General features: G+C 50.5%; 1 protein-coding gene across 1 annotated transcript; it reads left to right on the forward strand.

Moving 5' to 3' along the window:
• Nucleotides 1-1,796: 1,796 nt before the first annotated feature.
• LOC126994164 (uncharacterized) lies at nt 1,797-12,404 on the forward strand. The gene is made up of 4 exons (XM_050853413.1): nt 1,797-2,288; nt 2,496-2,620; nt 11,335-11,466; nt 12,354-12,404. The coding sequence occupies exons 1-4, from the start codon at nt 2,237-2,239 to the stop codon at nt 12,402-12,404; spliced, it is 360 nt and encodes a 119-aa protein (XP_050709370.1). The 5' UTR covers nt 1,797-2,236.
• Nucleotides 12,405-13,724: the final 1,320 nt, after the last annotated feature.

Below are 13,724 nucleotides of genomic sequence, written 5' to 3' on the forward strand. Positions count from 1 at the left end.
CCTAGTGATAGTTTGACAAGGCTTCTTGTGCACCACGAACGTGAAAAACACTCACGAGAACCAGGTACAGGAGGCCGTCCCCCTAACACATGATGCCTACCAAAGGAACTGGTGGTGGCTGAGTGGTTAGCATGGACGATGCAGGTTCGAATCCGCCGCTACTACCTGGGATTTTTCGGTTACCGCCGAGTGGCCTAAGACTACCCACATGCTGTCCTGAACACCACCCATCAACCCAGACTTTAGGGGAACTGTCCAAGTGAATCAAGAATGAGCTCTGGGGGGCAGCATGAGCCGAAAATAGATGATGCCACTATAAACACTTGCCTGCACCATGACGGGCTTGGGTTGACCACCAAACCACTGACAGAACATAAAAAGAAAAAGAGAACAACTGCCAAGCTCAAGGAGATGAGGAGCAGAAAAGACACTCCTAAGAATTAATTTGTGGTGTGAAAATGAACAGCTGTCAAGATAGAGAGAACAGAAAAGCCTCCTTGTTGATTAGACAGTCAGTGGATGGAGCACACCATCACCAGAGCCATAGAAAAGGAGAGCCACTCTGTTACTTAAATAGTCTTTTAATATTTAAATTGAACGTCATAAGGAAGTATTTAAAATGAAATGCACAAAACGGAACTACAGTACAGGGAGAGTGAGAATCAGGAGGAAGGAACAGAAGGAGGAAGAATCTGTGTGGGTGTGAGTGGATTCAAATCAAACATTATAAGGAGGTCTTTAAAATGTAATGTGCAAAATGGAGGTCTCGGTGCAGGGGAGAGTGAGGTCAGGAGGAAGGGAAGAATTTGTGTGGGGAGGAGGGAGTGAAGCCCAGTCCCAAGACCATCTAATTGTACAGCTGTTGGGGAATCGCTGTGTCCCAATCTGGCAGACCAGTTTATAGAAGGCCAGTAGCGGGAAGGGAAGGTTAGGTGAAGTGGCAGATTGGAAAGAGAAGTGTCTTATTAAAAATGAGACCCGGGCAGCACACAGTGAAGTATAATATTTCGTAATGTTGTGACCTTATCTTTTATCTTTATTTATTTGTTCAGTTTCATGCTCTCTGTGTCTCTGTGTCTCTGTGTCTGTCTCTGTGTGTGTCTCTGTCTGTCTTTGTGTCTGTCTCTGTGTCTGTGTCTCTAGTCTGTGTCTCTGGTCTGTCTCTGTCTCTCTGTCTCTCTGTCTCTGTGTCTCTGTGTCTGTGTCTGTGTTTGTCTGTGTCTGTGTCTCTGGTCTGTCTCTGTCTCTCTGTCTCTGTGTCTGTGTTTGTCTGTGTCTGTGTTTGTCTGTGTCTGTGTTTGTCTGTGTCTGTGTTTGTCTGTGTCTGTGTTTGTCTGTGTCTCTGTCTGTCTGTGTCTCTGTGTGTGTGTTTGTGTGTGTATATGTCTCTCTCTCTCTCTCTCTCTCTCTCTCTCTCTCTCTCTCTCTCTCTCTCTCTCTCTCTCTCTCTCTCTCTCTCTCTCTCTCTCTCTCTCTCTCTCTCTCTCTCTCTCTCTCTCTCTCTCTCTCTCTCTCTCTCTCTCTCTCTCTCTCTCTCTCTCTCTCTCTCTCTCTCTCTCTCTCTCTTCTCCATTTTCCTTCTTTCCTTCTATTTTCCTTCATATTCCTTGTGTGTGTGTTTCTCATTCCCCTCTCTCTCTCTCTCTCTCTCTCTCTCTCTCTCTCTCTCTCTCTCTCTCTCTCTCTCTCTCTCTCTCTCTCTCTCTCTCTCTCTCTCTCTCTCTCTCTCTCTCTCTCTCTCTCTCTCTCTCTCTCTCTTTTCCTTCAATTTTCCTCTTTTGTCCTTCTTTTTCCTCCATATTTTTTTTATTTGCCTTTTGTTCTCCTCTATTTTCCTTCTGTATTCCTCTCTTTTCCTTCTATACTTCTATATATCAAAGAATTTGTGATCAGATTATGTATCATCTATTTTGGGGGTTTAAATCATGGCACAAATTTGGCCCGTCGCTGCTACATGGTAAAGCCACAAATTTGGCCCGTCGCTGCTACACGGTAAAGCCACAAATTTGGCCCGTCGCTGCTACACGGTGAAGCCACAAATTTGGCCCGTCGCTGCTACACGGTAAAGCCACAAATTTGGCCCGTCGCTGCTACCGGGTTGATTAACGGCTGTGTCCCCCCAACATACCTTCTCCTCACCTCAGTCTTTCCCCTCAGGAGCGTGACACCAAGATGACCTACCAGAATGTGAGCATCGTGCTGTCGCCCACCATGCAGATTTCTCACCGGGTGCTCAATGTCTTCTTCCTCAACCGTGCCTACCTCTTTGGGGGAGTCGCCATCAAAAAGTGAGCCTTCGGGGACTTGGGGGAAGGGACACACACACACACCCACACAGAAGCCTGGAATAGACTGGAGGAGGAGGTGGTTTGTGCAAGAAACATTTTAAGGAAAAGTTGGATAAGGCTAGTGATTATTGGACAAAACTTTTGCAACCTCACAGAACACACCCTTGCAACAACACCCCTATACACCTCTCCTTCCGCCCCCCATAGGTACATTCCGCCCATTGGGCAGCGGCAGCAGTGGAGAGCGGAGTCTGGAACAGCTGCAAAGTGTGGCAGAGATTGAGGTGGAAATGATGAAGCAGGAATCTCGATTGGCACACCTCCATACTCAGGTGTGTGTGTGTGTGTGTGTGTGTGTGTGTGTGTGTGTCCATAGATAGATAGATAATTTGTATATATTTATCTATGCTAAATGTAAGTCAAATGCTCTTTTATATTATTGTCTGTCAATTGATATTTATTTCTCTCAATATTTTAATTATGTATATATATATTTAATGACGAGATTTTCTATTCTCTTTTTTTCTATTACTCTCTCGGTCCCACACGTCCTCTGCGTGTATCGAAACACACGAGAAATTAATCACAACAAGGAGAGGGTATTCCCCGGCTGCCTGGGACTGAACCCGCGACCAGCGTGACGGGAGAGCCACTCCTTGCCGAGTCGGCCAAAGAGGTACCCCCCTAGCTAAGTGGGTTATGGGAGGCTCGTTCATCAGGCATAGTCGCCACACTACATATACATATATATATGGGGAGAGAGACTGATTTATTTATTTATTTATTTATTCTCAGGTAACCGCCGGGCAGGTGTCTCGGAGCAAGGAGGAGCAGCTTTGGGAGTCTACAGCGGCACCCTACTCCACCCAACACCACCACCACCACCCATAATGTGACAGTTATTATCACGGAGGAAGTGCCGACTAGTGAGACTGGTTGTGTTTCCAACACTGTGCCACTGTTGACGAGTGCAGTGCCGTGAGTGCCAGTGTTAGTGTGGCACCTCAGACGGAGGTGATTCGGCACTCAGGGTGATGTCAGGTGCCAAGTGACGAGGCCCAAAACCGAGGAGGAGGAGGAGGAGGAAAAGAAGGAAGGAGGAGGAGAAAACAAAGCTAGTCAAGTGATCAAACTGGAGGAAAGGAAGAAGGAGGGAGGAGGAGGAGGAGGAGAAACACAGGAACAAATAGATGGAGAGGAGAGAAGAAGGAAAAGGAGGAAGGAGGAGGAGGAGGAAAAATTCACCAACTTCACCACCAAACTTTCCACCAATGAAAAGGACCCCAAGATACTGTCATACAAATAGTGCCACAGGGACAGCAGGGGTGGCACAGGGGCCTCAGGGGTGCCACAGGGGAGGAGGCTGCCCCCGCCCCTCGACTCGGAGCCTTGACGACACTAGGCCTAAGGGTGAGTGCAGTAGTAGTAGTAGTAGTAGTAGTAATGGTAGTTCTTGCTTAGAATATAAATTCATTGATCTCTCTCCATATTTATTTATTTATTTTATCTATTAACATATGCACTGTCTTCATCTGTCTATCTATTAATCTATCATTTATCTATTGACCTATCCTCCCTCTCACACATGTATTTATCAGTTTATCTATCTATCTGCCTTTCCCCTTCTCATTCTTTCCCACATGTATATATTCAAGCATGTATTATCTATCAGCCTTTTCCCCCCTTCAAACATGTATTTCTGTATTTATCTATTTATCAGTTTATCTATCTATCTGTCCTTTCCCATCTGTCTTTCCTTCACGCATGTATTTCTCATTCATTCATGTCATGGATGCTTGCTCCTAGGAGCTCCCACCAGGGGATGGCCACGGCAGAAGAGCTTCCAACCTTCTCTATCCAGACACTCCCTCCTTGCCTGCTCAAGGATCTTTCCCCCCTCTCCCTAACGTACTCTTGCACCCTATCCCTCCATTTCACTGGAGGCCCAACATTCCCTCCCTCTATCTCACTCACATACACCCTTCTGGTCATCCTACTCTCCTCCATTCGCTCCATGTGGCCAAGCCACTTTAAAGTCTGTCGCTTCACTTCTGCCCTTCACCCCTGTGTTGACACATTCCAAAACACACTTTCATTACTCACTCCATCCATTCTACTCACACCACACGCACTCCTCAAATAACTCATTTCCACTGCCTGCACTCTAGACCTCTGACTTTCATTCCAGGCCCACGTTTCATATGTGAGGGTTGGTACTGTTATTGTATTTCTCAAATCCCTCTTTACTTCCATGCTCTCTCCTCATCTCTCTCTCCACCTCTCTCCTCATCTCTCTCTCCACCTCTCTCCTCATCTCTCTCTCCACCTCTCGCCTCATCTCTCTCTTCTTCCCTCTCTCCTCATCTCTCTCTCCACCTCTCTCCTCATCTCTCTCGCCCCCTCTCTCCTCATCTCTCTCTCTCTCTCTCTCTCTCTCTCTCTCTCTCTCTCTCTCTCTCTCTCTCTCTCTCTCTCTCCTCATCTCTCTCTCCCCCTCTCTCCTCATCTCTCTCTCCACCTCTCTCCTCATCTCTCTCTCCACCTCTCTCCTCATCTCTCTCTCTTCTCTTCCACCTCTCTCCTCATCTCTCTCTCCACCTCTCTCCTCATCTCTCTCTCCACCTCTCTCCTCATCTCTCTCTCTCTCCACCTCTCTCCTCATCTCTCTCTCCACCTCTCTCCTCATCTCTCTCTCCACCTCTCTCCTCATCTCTCTCTCCACCTCTCTCCTCATCTCTCTCTCTCCTCTCTCTCTCTCTCTCTCCTCTCTCCTCATCTCTCTCTCCCTCTCTCCTCCTCTCTCTCTCAACCTCTCTCTCCCTCTCTCTCTCCACCTCTCTCTCTCCATCTCTCTCCTCATCTCTCTCTCTCCCCCTCTCTCCTCATCTCTCTCTCCACCTCTCTCCTCATCTCTCTCTCCACCTCTCTCCTCATCTCTCTCCACCTCTCTCCTCATCTCTCTCTCCACCTCTCTCCTCATCTCTCTCTCTCCACCTCTCTCCTCATCTCTCTCTCCCCCTCTCCTCAGCTCTCTCCACCTCTCTCCTCATCTCTCTCTCCTCTCTCTCTCACCTCTCTCCTCTCTCTCCACCTCTCTCCTCATCTCTCTCCCACCTCTCTCCTCATCTCTCTCTCCCACCTCTCTCCTCATCTCTCTCACCCTCTCTCCTCATCTCTCTCTCCACCTCTCTCCTCATCTCTCGCTCCAACTCTCCTCATCTCTCTCCCCCTCTCTCCTCATCTCTCTCTCCACCTCTCTCCTCATCTCTCTCTCTCCACCTCTCTCCTCATCTCTCTCACCAACTCTCTCCTCTCTCTCTCCACCTCTCTCCTCATCTCTCTCTCCACCTCTCTCCTCATCTCTCTCTCCACCTCTCTCCTCATCTCTCTCTCCACCTCTCTCCTCATCTCTCTCTCTCTCCACCTCTCTCCTCATCTCTCTCTCCACCTCTCTCCTCATCTCTCTCTCCACCACACTCCACATCTCTCTCACCACCTCTCTACTCAACTCTCTCTCCCTCTCCTCTCTCTCTCTCTCTCTCCACCTCTCCTCATCTCTCTCTCCACCTCTCTCCTCATCTCTCTCTCTCTCCACCTCTCTCCTCATCTCTCTCTCCACCTCTCTCCTCATCTCTCTCTCCACCTCTCTCCTCATCTCTCTCCACCTCTCTCCTCATCTCTCTCTCCACCTCTCTCCTCATCTCTCTCTCCACCTCTCTCCTCATCTCTCTCTTCCACCTCTCTCCTCATCTCTCTCTCCACCTCTCTCCTCATCTCTCTCTCCACCTCTCTCCACCTCTCTCCTCATCTCTCTCTCCACCTCTCTCCTCATCTCTCTCTCCACCTCTCTCCTCATCTCTCTCTCCACCTCTCTCCTCATCTCTCTCTCCACCTCTCTCCTCATCTCTCTCCACCTCTCCTCACCTCTCTCTCCACCGCTCTCCTCATCTCTCTCTCTCCTCATCTCTCTCTCCACCTCTCTCCTCATCTCTCTCTCCACCTCTCTCCTCATCTCTCTCTCTCCACCTCTCTCCTCATCTCTCTCTCCCCCTCTCTCCTCATCTCTCTCTCCACCTCTCTCCTCATCTCTCTCTCCACCTCTCTCCTCATCTCTCTCTCAACATCTCTCCTCATCTCTCTCTCTCCACCTCTCTCCTCATCTCTCTCTCCACCTCTCTCCTCATCTCTCTCTCCATCTCTCTCTCTTCTCTTCCACCTCTCTCCTCATCTCTCTCTCCTCTCTCTCTCATCTCTCTCTCTCTCCATCTCTCTCTCCACCTCTCTCCTCATCTCTCTCTCCACCTCTCTCCTCATCTCTCTCTCCACCTCTCTCCTCATCTCTCTCTCCACCTCTCTCTCCTCATCTCTCTCTCCACCTCTCTCCTCATCTCTCTCCACCTCTCCTCATCTCTCTCTCCCACCTCTCCTCATCTCTCTCTCCCACCTCTCTCCTCATCTCTCTCACTCTCTCCTCATCTCTCTCTCCACCTCTCTCCTCATCTCTCTCTCCCCCACTCTCCTCACCTCTCTCTCCACCTCTCATCTCTCTCCACCTCTCTCCTCATCTCTCTCTCCTCTCTCTCCTCATCTCTCTCTCCTCTCTCTCTCTCTCACCTCTCTCCTCATCTCTCTCTCCACCTCTCTCTCCACCTCTCTCCTCACCTCTCTCTCTCTCTCCCTCTCTCTCTCTCTCTCCATCTCTCTCCTAATCTCTCTCTACATCTCTCTACTCATCTCTCTCTCCACCTCTCTCCTCATCTCTCTCTCCACCTCTCTCCTCATCTCTCTCTCCAACTCTCCTCATCTCTCTCTACACCTCTCTCCTCATCTCTCTCTCTCTTCTCTCCTCATCTCTCTCTCTTATCTCTCCTCATCTCTCTCTCCACCTCTCTCCTCATCTCTCTCTCCACCTCTCTCCTCACCTCTCTCTCCCTCTCTCCTCATCTCTCTCTCCCACCTCTCTCCTCATCTCTCTCTCCACCTCCTCTCTCTCTCTCTCTCCACCTCTCTCCTCATCTCTCTCTCCCTCTCTCATCTCTCTCTCTCCCCTCTCTCCTCATCTCTCTCTCCACCTCTCTCCTCATCTCTCTCTCCTCCCCCTCTCTCCTCATCTCTCTCTCCTCTCTCTCCTCATCTCTCTCCACCTCTTTCCTCATCTCTCTTCTCTTCCAACTCTCTCCTCATCTCTCTCCCCCTCTCTCTTCATCTCTCTCTCCACCTCTCTCCTCATCTCTCTCTCTCTCACCTCTCTCATCTCTCTCTCTCTCCTCATCTCTCTCCTCTCCTCCTCTCTCTCCTCTCCTCATCTCTCTCTCCACCTCTCTCCTCATCTCTCTCTCCACCTCTCTCCTCATCTCTCTCTCACCTCTCTCCTCATCTCTCTCTCTCCACCTCTCTCCTCTCTCTCTCCTCTCTCCTCTCTCTCTCCACCTCTCTCCTCATCTCTCTCTCCACCTCTCTCCTCATCTCTCTCACCCGCTCTCCACAACTCTCTCTCTCCTCTCTCTCATCTCTCTCTCCACCTCTCTCCTCATCTCTCTCTCCACCTCTCTCCTCATCTCTCTCCCTCTCTCTCATCTCTCTCTCACTCTCTCTCCTCATCTCTCTCTCCACCTCTCTCCTCATCTCTCTCTCCACCTCTCTCCTACTCTCTCTCTCCACCTCTCTCCTCATCTCTCTCTTCACCTCTCTCCTCATCTCTCTCCACCTCTCTCCTCATCTCTCTCTCCACCTCTCTCCTCATCTCTCTCTCCACCTCTCTCCTCATCTCTCTCCCACCTCTCTCCTCATCTCTCTCCACCTCTCTCCTCATCTCTCTCTCCCTCTCTCCCTCATCTCTCTCCCCCTCTCTCCTCATCTCTCTCTCCACCTCTCTCCTCATCTCTCTCACCACCTCTCTCCTCATCTCTCTCTCCACCTCTCTCCTCATCTCTCTCTCCACCTCTCTCCTCATCTCTCTCTCCACCTCTCTCCTCATCTCTCTCTCCACCTCTCTCCTCATCTCTCTCTCTCCACCTCTCCTCTCTCTCTCCACCTCTCCCTCTCTCTTCATCTCTCTCTCTCCACCTCTCTCCTCATCTCTCTCTCCACCTCTCCTCATCTCTCTCTCCCTCTCTCCTCATCTCTCTCTCACCTCTCTCATCATATCTCTCTCGATCTCTCTCCTCATCTCTCTCTCCACCTCTCTCCTCATCTCTCTCTCCACCTCTCTCCTCATCTCTCTCCACCTCTTTCCTCATCTCTCTCTCTCTCACCTCTCTCCTCACCTCTCTACAGCTCTCCTCATCTCTCTCTCCACCTCTCTCCTCATCTCTCTCTCCACCTCTCTCCTCATCTCTCTCTCCACCTCTCTCCACCTCTTTCCTCATCTCTCTCTCTCCACCTCTCTCCTCATCTCTCTCTTCACCTCTCTCATCTCTCTCTCCACCTCTCTCCTCATCTCTCTCTCCACCTCTCTCATCTCTCTCTCCACCTCACTCCTCATCTCTCTCTCCTCTCTCCTCATCTCTCTCTCCCACCTCTCTCATCTCTCTCTCCACCTCTCTCCTCATCTCTCTCAACAACTCTCTCCTCTCTCTCTCCACCTCTCTCCTCATCTCTCTCTCCCTCTCTCCTCATCTCTCTCTCCACCTCTCTCCTCATCTCTCTCTCCACCTCTCTCCTCATCTCTCTCTCTCCACCTCCTCATCTCTCTCTCCACCTCTCTCCTCATCTCTCTCTCACCCTCTCTCATCTCTCTCTCCCCCAGTCTCATCTTCTCTCTCTCACCATCTCTCTTCTTCTCTCTCTCTCCACCTCTCTCCTCATCTCTCTCTCCACCTCTCTCCTCATCTCTCTCTCCACCTCTCTCCTCATCTCTCTCTCCACATATGTGCTTTACTCTCTCTCCACCTCTCTCCTCATCTCTCTCTCCACCTCTCTCCTCATCTCTCTCTCCACCTCTCTCCTCATCTCTCTCTCCACCTCTCTCCTCCTCTCTCTCTCCACCTCTCTCCTCATCTCTCTCTCTCTCCACCTCTCTCCTCATCTCTCTCTCCACCTCTCTCCTCTCTCTCTCTCTCCACCTCTCTCCTCATCTCTCTCTCTCTCCTCTCTCCTCTCTCTCTCTCCACCTCTCTCCTCATCTCTCTCTCTCTCTCTCCTCATCTCTCTCTCACCTCTCCTCATCTCTCTCTCCACCTCTCCTCATCTCTCTCTCCACCTCTCTCCTCATCTCTCTCTCTCTCTCTCTCTCTCTCTCAAGATCTCTCTCTCTCTCTCCACCTCTCTCTCTCTCTCTCTCTCTCTCTCATCTCTCTCTCCACCTCTCTCCTCTCTCTCTCACCTCTCTCTCTCTCTCTCTCTCCACCTCTCTCTCTCTCTCTCCACCTCTCTCTCTCTCTCTCTCTCTCTCTCTCTCCTCATCTCTATCTCTCTCTCTACCCCTCTCTCTCTCCCTCTCTCTCCATCTCTCTCTCTCCCGCTCTCTCCACCTCTCTCTCTCTCTCTCTCTCTCTCTCTCTCTCTCTCTCTCTCTCTCTCTCTCTCTCTCTCTCTCTCTCTCTCTCTCTCTCTCTCTCTCTCTCTCTCTCTCTCTCTCTCTCTCTCTCTCTCTCTCTCTCTCTCTCTCTCTCTCTCTCTCTCTCTCTCTCTCTCTCTCTCTCTCTCACTAGGGCTTGGAAGGCAGTGTTGGGGCTGAGGACTGAGGGCTTCAAATACTGTGTTGGGGCTTGAGGGCATGGAAGGCAGTGTTGGGGCTTAGGGCTGAGGGCTTGGAAGGCAGTGTTGGGGCTGAGGACTGAGGGCTTGGAAGGCAGTGTTGGGGCTGAGGGCTGAGGGCTTGGAAGGCAGTGTTGGGGCTGAGGGCTGAGGGCTTGGAAGGCAGTGTTGGGGCTGTGGGCGGAGGGCTTGGTAGGCAGTGTTGGGGCTGAGGCCTCAGGGCATTGAAGGCAGTGTTGGGGCTGAGGACTGAGGCTTGGAAGGCAGTGTTGGGGCTGAGGGCTGAGGGCTTGGAAGGCAGTGTTGGGGCTTAGGGCTGAGGGCTTGGAAGGCAGTGTTGGGGCTGAGGACTGAGGGCTTGGAAGGCAGTGTTGGGGCTGAGGACTGAGGGCTTGGAAGGCAGTGTTGGGGCTTAGGGCTGAGGGCTTGGAAGGCAGTGTTGGGGCTTAGGGCTGAGGGCTTGGAAGGCAGTGTTGGGGCTGAGGACTGAGGGCTTGGAAGGCAGTGTTGGGGCTTAGGGCTGAGGGCTTGGAAGGCAGTGTTGGGGCTGAGGGCTGAGGGCTTGGAAGGCAGTGTTGGGGCTGAGGGCTGAGGGCTTGGAAGGCAGTGTTGGGGCTGAGGGCTGAGGGCTTGGAAGGCAGTGTTGGGGCTGAGGACTGAGGGCTTGGAAGGCAGTGTTGGGGCTGAGGACTGAGGGCTTGGAAGGCAGTGTTGGGGCTGAGGACTGAGGGCTTGGAAGGCAGTGTTGGGGCTTAGGGCTGAGGGCTTGGAAGGCAGTGTTGGGGCTGAGGGCTGAGGGCTTGGAAGGCAGTGTTGGGGCTTAGGGCTGAGGGCTTGGAAGGCAGTGTTGGGGCTTAGGGCTGAGGGCTTGGAAGGCAGTGTTGGGGCTTAGGGCTGAGGGCTTGGAAGGCAGTGTTGGGGCTTAGGGCTGAGGGGTGGCAGGTCCTCTAGATAAGGCCTGTGGATGTGGAGCCTGGTTGGGAATGCTTTGAGGATGGCACGGAGGGAGTGGAACATTGGGCACTGGAGTAGGGAGTGTTCTGGGGTGCCAGGCTGTGTGGGGCACCATGGGCAGTGTGTGCAGGTGTCATGAAGTGTTCTGGGGTGGCAGGCAGTGTGGGGCACCATGGGCAGGAAGTGTTCTGGGGTGTGGTGGTAGTTTGACAAGGCTTTGGTAGAGGTGGTTGTGTTAGTAATTCTATGGTGGGTACTAGTGTTTTGAGCCTGGTGACAACAAGGCTTTGGTAGAGGTGGTTGTGTTAGTGAGTGTGTGTGTTGAGTGTGTCTTCAGCGCACACTGCCTCTGTTGCTGACGAGTAAGGTGGCACTCTCTGCATTGTGATTTCAGGTGCCTGAGGACGCCTTCCCATGGACAGCAGCAGGCGACATCCTCCTGAGGGGCTGCTGTGTGGCGTCCATCCTCCTTTGTATAAAGACAAATACACTTACCTCAACACAACAACTTTTTTTATATTCATATGTTTTCTGGGAGGGAGAAGGGGGAGAGGCAGGATGGTGTGTGCCTGTGAGGTGAGTGTTGTATGAAATGACCACCCTCAAACTTCCCCTTCAGGCTCGCTTGCGACATGAGTTTTAGCGAGTGTGTGTTTCCAAGCTCTCTGGGTGTGTGAGTGGACTGTCCCGTGGCTTCAGACTTGCCAGAGTAATCATTTTTTTTACTACAGCAAAGGAGACGGCTCAAGGTAAAGTTGGGGGCATACACTATAACTGCGCATGGCCTCAGTGCGCATCTCCGTGACATTGAGCCTGTGGTGGGAGGGAGCTCATTACCCCGGCTAGTGTGACATCCGGGTTACGGCAGTTTACCTTCCCCAGGTTTCCCCAGGTACCCATTTATCAACCAGCACACGGAGTAGTGGCCAGCAGGTACGGTGACCACTGGACCACGGAGGCATATGAGACGGCCTTCAGTCAACCCTGGCTTATGGGGACAAAGGTCGTTAACCCCAGCAAGAGTCACACACAACGACACCCACTATAAATACAATTCGCTTGTGCCACTGACGGCCTGGGGTTGTCCATGGGGCCCCTCATGAGAGCCTGCCAGCGCTATAGCCAGCAAGGAAAAAAATATTAGAAGCATTGGCCAAGCAAGAGTCACATGGCAGTCACTATAAATAAAATTCGCTTGTGCCATTAACCGTCTAGGGTTGTCCAGGAGGCCCGCACCTCAAAAAAGCCTTTCAGCGCTGTAGCAGCACCAATATAAAGTTTAAAGAAATGGTAGCAATAGTAACATAGACCACTATAAATAAAATCATCCTCCTCCTCCTTCCCACGGGTGACCCAAACTCCCTCAACGTCCCTGGGGCCAGAGTTCAGCCTCCCCCTGGGCCACACCTTCAGGACGGCACTCTGGAGCCTGGCGGTGGAGCTGGTGGAGGGGCCGGCACTTAGGCAGGCACTTGTGGCATCCGTGAACCTGCTGTCCCTGGTCACTGGCACTGCAAAGGAGGCTGTAGAAGTGGGTGCCAGGGGGGGGGGGGTTCGCACTGTTGTTGTAGTAGTAGTAGTAGTAGTGGTAGTAGTAGTAGTGGTGGTGGTAGTAGTAGTAGTAGTAGTAGTAATAGAAGTAGTGTTATTATTATTATTATTATTTTGTGTAGTAGTTTTTTTAATATTTTTTTTCTGAAGAAGAAGAAGAAGAAAAAGAGAGAGAGAGAGAGAGAGAGAGAGAGAGAGAGAGAAAGAAGAAGAAGAAGAAGGGGAGAGAGAGAGAGAGAGAGAATACAAACAAACAAGCAAATGAAAGAAGAGAGAGAGCAACAAACAAACAAACAAACGAGAGGATAAGAAGAGAGAAAACCTTCATTATCTCCCAGTCGTTCTCATCCTGATAACACTTCACACAATATATAACACTCGTCGTTAATTCCGAGGTCAAAGGTCAAGGTCAGGCGCCGTGGCCAGACGTATAACAGCTATATGTGAAGGCGAGCGGCGACGTGACCTTTGCCCGCCTAAGGTCAGACGCGACTGAAAAAAAAAGGGCGGAATTGTCGTACGTAGCCTCATTATATACCGACTTCCGACCCAAAAAACTGTCTCCTGGACCCCAATAACGAGATGCACTTATAATTAATGTTAAAATGGTTGATTCCTGATGTTTCTTGGCAATAGTTAGGCGTCAGAAACCGGGATATACTGCCATGCGCCGAGTACGATAATCTGTCACCGGGGCGGATATGGTCAGCTGTTCTGGGGACACGAACGATTGATTGATTGATGTTATAATTATTTACCATTATTATTAAGTATTATATCACCCTTGGCTCACTAATTATTATTTTATATAGGCCTACTACTACTACTACTACTACTACTTATACTACTTATACTACTACTACTACTACTACTACTACTACTACTACTACTACTACTAATAATAATAATAATAATAATAATAATAATAATAATAATAATAATAATAATAATAATAATAATAATGAACTTCATCTCATGCTCTCAAAATATTTCTGATAATTTAGAACTGACTGACTGACTGACTGACTTGACGCGGTTATAACTGGTTGGCTGACTGACTGACTTGACGTGGTTGGCTAACTGACTGACCTGACTGACTGACTGACTTGACTGACTGACTGATTTGACTGACTGACTGACTTGACGTGGTTAACTGGCTGACTGGTTGACTGACTGACTGACTGACTTGACGTGGTTAACTGGCTGACTGGTTGACTGACTGACTGACGACGT

Source organism: Eriocheir sinensis, unplaced genomic scaffold (assembly GCF_024679095.1).
Source record: "Eriocheir sinensis breed Jianghai 21 unplaced genomic scaffold, ASM2467909v1 Scaffold734, whole genome shotgun sequence".
NCBI classification, from domain to species: domain Eukaryota; kingdom Metazoa; phylum Arthropoda; class Malacostraca; order Decapoda; family Varunidae; genus Eriocheir; species Eriocheir sinensis.